Consider the following 10,118-nt stretch of genomic DNA (forward strand, 5'->3'; position numbering starts at 1 on the left):
ACTGCCTCATAACCCCTAACCACTTGCGTGTCTGCCTGATCGCCCCTAACCACTCACCTGCCTGCCTGATCACCTTTAACTGCCTCTGCCTCAGCCCTCGCCACCATGGCTTTGTCCGGAATGACATCCAGAAGGTCGTTCGGCTGTTCAGTCTAATTAGCATATTACGTTTTTATTATTATAGGTTGCTGAGTATATCGGTTTCCCATCCAGGATAGAAAACTCTACATCTTAAGCTAAAATCTGTTTCCTTTCATTTTCTCTTTGGAGTCATACAAAACAAATGTACAATTTATTTCTTTTAACATCCCTTTCAATATTACTTATAGAATTAAAAGTACCATACCATTTATTCATTCAACTAAGATTGATTGTACAAATATGTGCTATGCACTGTGGCTAGGAACTCAGGAGACAATGCAAACAAGATAAAAGCAATCCCTGCTTGTATGGGCTTACATTCTAGAGCAGAACATTTAAAAAATAGACAAAATGATTTTATTCTGTTAAGGGCCATGAAGGAAGCAAATAAGAGAATGAGACAGTGAAAAGGAATGGACGTGGGAACCTACATTATATGGGAGACAGGGGCATCCAGAGAAGCTCTTCTGAGAAAGTGCCATTAAACTAATACCTTGAGGATCAAAAAGGAAAAAATATATCCCACGCAAAAGAAATAGCATACATAAGGAGACCCTAAGACAAGAAAGCACTTAGGGTGTTTCAGGAACTGAAAGAAAATCATGTGGCTAGACTACAGAAGAAAATAGTGTGAGAAAAGGTTTATGAGATAAACAGCTAAGATGGGGCAGGTCCTTGTTGACCATAAGAAGTCTGGATTTTATTTAATGTTACACCAAAATTCCTCTTCTTCAAGTTAAAGTTTTTCATGATACCATTCTTATCTCTTTTATTCCACGTCATCTTTTTCATGTAGAATAGTTAGTCTAACACAGTGGTCGGCAAACTGCGGCTCGCGAGCCACATTTGGCTCTTTGGCCCCTTGAGTGTGGCTCTTCCTAAGCCTTAGGAGTACCCTAATTAAGTTAATAACAATGTACCTACCTATATAGTTTAAGTTTAAAAAATTTCACTCTCAAAAGAAATTTCAATCATTGTACTGTTGATATTTGGCTCTGTTGACTAATGAGTTTGCCGTCCACTGGTCTAACACATTTAAAATTAAGCCCAGTTCTCCAAAGTGTGAACCCACCAGTAGAGTAGAGAGGTTCTACCACTTCATCCTTAGTACTATGCTTTAATCAAGTCCCAGATCGAATGAGCTATTTTGTGAGTGTTACATCACAACGCTGATTAATGAGCTTGCTTGCTCAAAAGTAAAACCCAAGTCTTTAACACCTGCTATTCAGAGGTCCAAACCTTCTGCCCCAATCATGACAATGCCTCACCTGAAATCTACTTACTAGTAATCTCCTGTATGGTAGCCTAGTCACAGCTTTTCACTTGAAGATCCAGACCCAAATACTACCAACCAGGCCTGACTTTCTTATGGTTACTGGTACTGATCAGCATATCTAATGTCAGCCAGGAATGATCAACATGGTAGGGGAGAAAATGTCATTCCAGAAAACACATAGTATCTTCCAACTACTGAATCACTCTTAGCTTTATATAATCTAAATTTAGACATGATAAAATAAGGACATTTTTCTATTTTCTATTATAAAGTGAGGACATTATTCATGAAGTTAACAATCATCCCTACAGTTCCCCAAGCTGAAAATCTCAACTTCTACCTCTCACCTCCATATATCCAATCAATCACACACTCTAATGCTTGTATCTTCCCTGTCACTCTCCCATTTCATGGCACTATAATTTCATCTAGATGACTAGAACAACCTGCTAACATGATTTACAAGATCCTTCATGCTTTGGCCTTTACCCAGCTCTTTGGCCTCATCTTTATATTTAGTAACCTCCCTTCTCTCACTATCCAGAACTGTGATATTGAATTACTCTGTTTTGTGTTTACATCATGTTTTACATCCTTTCTCTATCTAAAACATCTCTTTTTAAATATCTCCTTCCCCTTCATGCTAATGTTCACTCATTTGTCAGGTTTCAACTTAGATGTCGCTTCCTCAGAAAGTATTCCTGAGTCCTACCCAACCTGCAGTTGGATGAGGTACCCTTTCCTCTCTTCCTGGGAGCTCCCAAAGCACCTTGTACATCCTTCATCTTAGTTCTTGATTTTATTGCCACTTATTGGTCAGCATCCTTCACAAGACCATAAACTCTCAGATATCAAGAAATGTGCCTGTTTTATTCACTACTAAATATCAAGCAACTAGCATAGTGTTCAGAACATAATTGATATTCAAAATATATTTGATGAGAGTAACAGCAAGAAAGAATATGTGTATCAAAGGCACATAGGTGAATAAATATAAGACACAAGATTTTTAAAAATCCTATATAATAAAAGCCTAATATGCTGAGTCTGGTCGTCCAATCAACCAATCAAAGTGTAATATGCTAATGATATCCTAAGGCCGCTCAACCACTTGCTATGACATGCACTGACCACCAGGAGGCAGACAGTTGACCGGTCGACCCATCGCTATGACGTGCACTGACCACCAGGGGGCAGATGTTCGGACCGGTAGGTTAGCTTGCTGCGGGGGTCCAGCCAATCAGGACTGAGCGAGATGGGCCGGACACACCTTGGAGCCCTTCCACAGTCCCTCCCCAGCTGGCCAACCTTTCATGTACCTCCCCAACCCCGATTGTACACAAGTGGTGTCCCTTGGTCTAGCCTGCGCCCTCTAGCAATCCAGGACCCCTCAGGGGATGTCAGAGAGCTGGTTTCGGCCTGATCCCGCTCAATGCAGGAGATTCCCCCTGGTGGTCAGTGCGCTCCCACTGGAAGAGCGCTGCACAGCCAAACGCAGGGCTCATGGCTGGCAAGAACAGAGGCGGTGGCGGGAGCCTCTCCCACTTCTATGGCAGCACTAAGGACCCCTCAGGGGGATGTCCATCTGCCAGCAGGGAGCAAGCCTAAGCCCGCAGGCGGACATCCTCCGAGGAATCCTGGACTGTGAGAGGGCGCAGTCTGGGCTGAGGGAGAACACCACCACACCCTCCCGCCCAGTGCATGAATTTCATGAATGGGGCCTTTAGTAACTTTATAAAGGACTTAGACTTGCCTAACTTAAATTTGCAATATTACAAATAAAACTCTATATACCTAATAAAAACTACATAATAAAAGGTTAATTTGGTAAATATATAATCCATAAGTTACTGATGCATCTTCATTTAAATGTGTATAAAAATATCAGACCACTTTTCTTTAAAACAGTGCTATGATAACAGGTTGCAGATCCAAAATATTACAATGGCAAGATGTTATTCAAAGCAGTTGATATCCAGAAAAATAAAAAGTTGCTTGTGCCCTGGTAAGCACATAGGTCACTGATACCCACTGACAAGTAAAAAGAGTGCCTGGAGTCCAATACAACAATCCAATTTCAATAAGTAGAAAATAATTTGATACTTACTCACACAATACCACATATTTTTCAAGAGACTCAATCAGTAGTTTGCTATCGCCTTGATGAAAGTGCAGAGCAGGGAGAACGACATCATCCTTTAGACAGAATACCAAATACGACCAGCCCATACCCTCTTTGTTTTGCTTGATTGATTTCAGGTCTGTCAAACTGAACAGGAATGACCATTTGCTTTTCCCATTTCTTTGACTTGGAGTATCTTGAAAACAAGAAAGTGGGGCAAAATATTTTTGTTCACCTTTTTAAAAGGTACTGACAGTGCTCTTCATGATGGCCTAACAGAACTTTGTTGACCCTAGGGAATGACTATGCCATTCATATCACTATGGCTCCCACCTGTATTAAAAATGGCAACATATATTTTTTTTACGTTATTTTTTATTGTTTAAATAAAGTATTACAAATAGTAGTACATATGTCTCCTTTTTTTTTCCAATTGACCTTCCCCCAGCCTTTCCTACTCCCCAGCACATTCCCTCACCCCCCTCCCAGTGTCGTGTCCATTGTTTATACTTATTTTCTTTAAAAAATAATTTTTAAAATAATTATCCTATTGCACACAAACTAAAAAGGTTATCCCCATTTAAATATAAGCTTTGCCCAAAATGAACATGACTCTGGAAGCAGGCTGGCTGAATTCAAATTACAATCCCACAATCTTACTTAAGCGAATGATTTGGAGCAAATAACTGAATCTTTCTGAGTCTCAGTTTCATCATCTGTAAAATGAAGAGAATTATACTTACCTCACAATGTTATTCTAAGAATTAAAAGATATACTTGTCAACTAACTAGGTACAGTGCAAAGTATGTAGTGAATACTCAATATAATGTTAATACTGTCCACTCCCCCAAATATGAATGATGATGCTCTTGGAAAATCATTTAAAACAAAAACTTTTATTTCCGTCACTTCCATTGCAATTATTTTTACTGGACTACACTGAGTGAAGATAAGTATACCAGTATAAAAAAAAAAATATTGGGGTGAATAGCCAGACTTTTTTTTTGGCAAACACCCAAAGAACAGTGGGGAATTAAGGGTGAAATATAGCTAAGTTATAAATGCTTCAAAGAGACTGAATGCATTTAACCTTCCTGCTAAATCAATCATATACTAAATTAAAACCTCATTTCAAATCAAACTATAGATATGTAAAATAAAGCATTTTCTGAGTTTGTGGGCTGTTTATAGAAGCTTTAAATCCTAGATTTGTGAACAATATCATAATTGATAACAAGGAACTTAAAGATCATCCATTTAAATAAAAATTTAAAAAACAAAAAAATGTTTCTTCTCATTAATGTACAAAATTAGTTTCTAATCTAGTTATCATTTCAAATCATTTTATTTTAACATTTTAACTCAGACATAAGCATATCATGTTCCTAAAATTTTAAAAAACATTGTACCTAATGTTGTTTCCTAAGAAGTGTCATACTGTTATTCAAGCTCTTCTTTAATTCTGTCCCACACCATCAATTCTACAAGGATAAACTGCATAGATGATATATGCTTATAGAACTTGATCAAAGGGTAGATCTATTGGTGTTGACCTGCATGTATATCACCCTTTAATACAGTCAGGAACACAACAACTCCATCAACTCCAAAAAGACCTCCTACACTGACACAAAGAAATCTACAGCTTACAGAAATTGCTACCTTCAAGGAATGCAGGTACCATTCCTAGTTCATGGACACTTTAGCAAGTATCATTTCAAAGGAAGCCCAAAAAGGCTTAAGTAACATACCAGCTGGAATGGTGAACTCATATCTAAGGCTGGCACTAGATTAAGTGACATGTGCCCACTTGGCTGCTATATAACATGTTTTACTGGAATTTATATTATAGAGCTTATAACATTACTACAAACTGATATCAAAGTGAGAACAATACTAGTACAATTTCAATATCTTCATGAATCATTTAAGTGTGAATATACACTACCTATTACTATATTATCTGCAAAGAACAAAAATATTTTCACAGCAAAAGAGCAATGGAAAACTAGATATAAACAATTATTTAAATGAAATTCTTAAGTTACACAAAAAAGTACTGAACACAAATTAATGTAAGAAAATCACGTGGAGAACATTAAATAATATATGCAGGTTATATGAATCATCAGGAGTTTGTGCATATCCAAAACTAAAAATTTTACAGATTTTTTCATTAAAGGAAGAGACACACATTACATATTAAGTAAAACAGAATACACCTCACACATTTCCTCAGTTGAAATGCTGACAAATGATGAGATAAACATTGCAAGTCAATTCTAGAAGTCCCTTTTACTAGAATATAGCTTCATGAGAACAGGAATTTTATTTTGTCACAGCTATATCCCCAGCTCCTAGAAGAGTGACTACCATGTAATAGGTACTCAAAGATGTGTTGATAAATGAATAACTAAGACAAGTCAACAATTTAATCTATCATCAATAACTAACCAGAAAGTTGGTTACAAAGAAACAGAACCCAAGAGTTAGCTCAAAATTTCCTTCGTTTTCCTTACAGAAGGTAATAAAACTAATTGGTACTGATGAACTTACTATGTTACCAAATACGTATAAAAACATCTCCAAAACACTGACATGAGAAAACTGGCCATAACGCAGAAGAGTAAAACAAAGAGCTCAGTAAGTATCTATCCATGTCTTAAATAGAATTAACATCAAGGACATGACATTTTAGATGGGTTTGTAGAACATCATGTCAGTCTGTTGTTCTGGGAATATATATTTTCAAGACATTTATCTAGTACATAAAAGCAAATATTTAGCAGTAGAAACTCTTAAGAAATATAAAATTAAATAAATCTTCAATAGTCAATTTTTTAAAGGTTTGTCCCAAGTTTCCTTTGTGAATCACCAACAAGGGTAAAAATATTTGAAAAAAAATGCTTTTTAAAAATATAAAAATGACCCTGGCCAGTTTCTCAGTGGTTAGAGCACCGGCCCTCAGATGGAAGGGTCTCGGATTCAATTCCTGGTCAAGACATGTACCTCCGTTGCAGGTTCAAAACCCGGCCCCAGTCAGGGCACGTGCAGGAGGCAACCAATTAATGTCTCTCTTATATCAATGTTTCTCTCTCTCTCTCTCTCTCTCTCTCTCTCTTCTCTCTCTCTCTCTCTCTCTCTCACCCCCCCCTCCTCTCTTTCACTCTCTCTAAAAGATGAATGTAAAAAATATCCTTGGGTGAGGATTAAAAATGTAAATATATATGTAGTTTCATAATGGCACAATTTTGAATTCTGAAACATCAAGCCTAGAAAATGCCTCCTTTAGGAAGGAGCTTTGATAAAGTATAATCAGATAAGATAGTCTAGGACAGGATAGGATGGGACAGAGTGCATTGCACTTCATAACTCCTTGTTCAGCTGAATATATGTATGCATATTGGGCCATAATGTTCAATGTATTTCTTACTGCTATGCACAACCATAATTTTTTTTAAATACTGGGGAAAAAAGAAGAAAATCTTAACTTTTAATAACTACGAAATAAAATTATGCTCTTTACTTAGTAAGTCACAATGCATGGCCAAGCCATGTAAGCAATATTTACATCTGTGTTTTTTTGCTAAGCTATACAGAGGTTCTCAACTTCACACATTTAAATCACTAGGACAGTGGTCGGCAAACTGCGGCTTGCGAGCCACATGCGGCTCTTTGGCCCCTTGAGTGTGACTCTTCCACAAAATACCAACTTCTGCGCATGGGCCACGAAGTTTCAATCGCACTGTATGTGCGTGCCCGCACGTGGTATTTTGTGGAAGAGCCACACTCAAGGGGCCAAAGAGCCGCATGTGGCTCGTGAGCCGCAGTTTGCTGACCACTGCACTAGGAGATTTTGAAAAGTACAGATGTCCAGTTTCTATCTCCAGAGAATGATTTAATTTGCTGAATAAAAGCCAGGCATTAGTATTTTTTTTAAAAGTCTAATCTTCCCAAATAATTTCAATGTGCAAAGTTGAAAACCATTATTCTGAAAAAGATCTTTAGCCCTGGCCAGTGGCTCAATTGGTTGGAGCGTCATCCTGTTTTATACCAAAAGGTTGTGGATTCAATTCCCAGTCCTGGCACATACCTAGGTTGTGGGTTCGATCCCAGGTTGGGGCAAGTAGGGGAGGCAACTGATCGATGTTTCTGTCTCACATCATGTTTCTCTCTCCCCGTTTCCTCTCTCTCTAAAAAAACAAATAAATAAAATAAAAATATCTTTATTGTCACATTATACTTTTCTCATCCACATAATGCTTCTTTCTTCTATGGAATTCTGAAAACTAATTTTGCTCATTCCTGCAGTCTGACTTTTTCATTTTCAAGGATTTAACAGTATTAGGCAACAACGAACAAAAAATAGCAATTCACATAACCAATCCTAAAGATCTAGTCTAGAGAAGTTAAAAATCCCTCACCTGCCAAATATACTAAAATCCTGTGGTTTTATTTTTCCTTAACACTTTGCATTGCTCTGATTCTCTTTCAATAGAAAGAGAATTCCAATAAGTTAGTTAGTTAGTAAGTAAGTAAGTAAGTAAATAAATAAATAAATAAATAGAGGAACACACATGCATAAACTGATTGTCAATATCTTGTGAATTAATATTTATCTTAATTGCCACTGTTTCCAAGAAATGATACAGTTCAAAATGTAACTACTATTTATAATAATAATAGCGTAATATGCTAATTAGACCAGATGTCCTTCGATAAAGCCAGGGCTGCCAGGGAAGCCTGGGTCCTGGGTGCCAGAGGGAAGCCAGTGCCAGCAACTTGGAGAAGGAAGGCCTACTCTTGCATGAATTTCATGCATCAGGCCTCTAGTATATGAGAATAATTCCCCAGGCCATATATGAAAATCAATTTTACTTAGTAACAATGCTATATAAATGTAGCAACAGATACTCTAATAAATTTTGATAAACATGGATAAATTCCTATATTCAAACCAAAATCATTAAGACATAAAATATACTTTTAGTTATAAAACATAGGGGAATCAATAGGAAAAAAACATATACAAGTGTTTAATATTTTTAAAAGCAATCAACCACAAATAACCTGGCCATATCACAGATATGCTATACCATATTTGGAATAATATATGTGTTCTATCAGGCTGTTAGCTTGACTCTTTTTTGTTATCTACATGTAGATAATTACATATGGCAAACAGATTTAAATAAATATATATAAAACAGAATAATCACTGAACATATATAAAGGGGAGACTGCAATGAGCTGTTAAATTCCCAGTAAACACTGAAATTAGAATAGGATGGTTAGCAGTATACTTCATCTCCCCCTGGTGCTTTGGGATGAAATAACTTTCTTTTTTAAAAATTCTACTAGATTAAGAAAAATATGCATGAGAGACAACCAAAGCAATTTTCCAACATGTTTCTATTTTTTGCCATTAATAACTACAAAACAGAAAAAGGATTTTTAAAGCCTTTTTTATGAAGTCACAACCAACAAAACCAAACAAAGCAAAAAAGTGATGAAAAGAGAATATAACTAAAATGTAAGAGTTATCTGTATCAAAGCACCAAAGCATCCTTCTTCTCTGAGGAACATAAAGAACTTTCTTTGCACTTTTGTTTAAATAATATTGCAGCAAATCAGTTTAAGATTTCAACGATTTAATTCATACCTCCATTGGTATGTGGCTTCTTTTTAAATGAAACTGTATTAACCATGTCCCACTCTGCTTCGTAACTGTTCACATGTTCTGGTCCTCGATGAGCTCTTTCTTTTGGGGCCTGAGTCCATTCTACAACAGAACTGGAATCCTAAAATGATTATAACATATAAAATATTTAGAGACTAGAAGTAGAATTTAACTTCAATCAATAATGTCGTCTCAGCATCTACATAAATTAAATTTATACATTATGGCAGTCATCACTGGTGAGAAAATAGGAACACTATTTCCTGTCATTTCCTCCCTTGCCCAATCTTTACCATCGGGAGTACACCCGCACCTTTCCCATCCCCCTTCGCTTCCCCCCCAGTCCTGTTACACCTTTGCCTTTCCCTCTCCTAAGCCCCAAGGGCCCTTATTTTGCTTCTGTTGCTTGTTTCCTGAGCCTACACAGCCCAACTAGCTCACTTCTTCTATCTTTATAACTTTCTAAATAAACGTTCTCTTACAATTAGAAAAAAAAGAAAAGGGAAGGGAAGGAAAAGGGAGAAGATAAGCTTACCCAGATGCCTTGAAGTTAGGGTTGCCAATCCTATCTAATAAAGAGAGAATATGCTAATTGACCCTCACACTGCCACAAAGATGGTGGCACCCACAGCCAATAAGGAGGGAATATGCTAATCACGTGCCACACCCTCAAAGATGGCGGCACCCAATCCCCTCAGCCCCACCAGGGTGGCAGGCACATAGCGCCTCCAGAGTCCCCCAGACCTCTCAGCCCCCCACACACCCAGAGCCGGCCCAAGGGGCAGGCAAGCCTCGGATGGCCGCTGCCCAGCTGCCCAGGGCCAGCCCGAGGCACTGGCAAGCCTTGGATGGCAGCTACCCAGCCGACGCCCGAGGCACAGGCAAGCCTTGGATGGCA

At 37.7% G+C, this 10,118-nt stretch overlaps 1 protein-coding gene across 1 annotated transcript in view; it reads right to left on the bottom strand.

Moving 5' to 3' along the window:
• TBC1D15 (TBC1 domain family member 15) overlaps positions 1 to 10,118 on the bottom strand; it is a 71,027-nt gene that overhangs the window by 36,006 nt on the left and 24,903 nt on the right. The window contains exons 4-5 of the mRNA XM_015561328.1: positions 9,203 to 9,341; positions 3,525 to 3,735 (exon numbers count right to left, since the gene is read on the bottom strand). Of these exons, the coding sequence (XP_015416814.1) occupies positions 3,525 to 3,735; positions 9,203 to 9,341 (350 nt within the window). The remainder of the gene's footprint in view (positions 1 to 3,524; positions 3,736 to 9,202; positions 9,342 to 10,118) is intronic.

The sequence above is a fragment of the Myotis davidii genome, unplaced genomic scaffold, assembly GCF_000327345.1.
Source record: "Myotis davidii unplaced genomic scaffold, ASM32734v1 scaffold54, whole genome shotgun sequence".
In the NCBI taxonomy this organism is placed as follows: Eukaryota; Metazoa; Chordata; class Mammalia; order Chiroptera; family Vespertilionidae; genus Myotis; species Myotis davidii.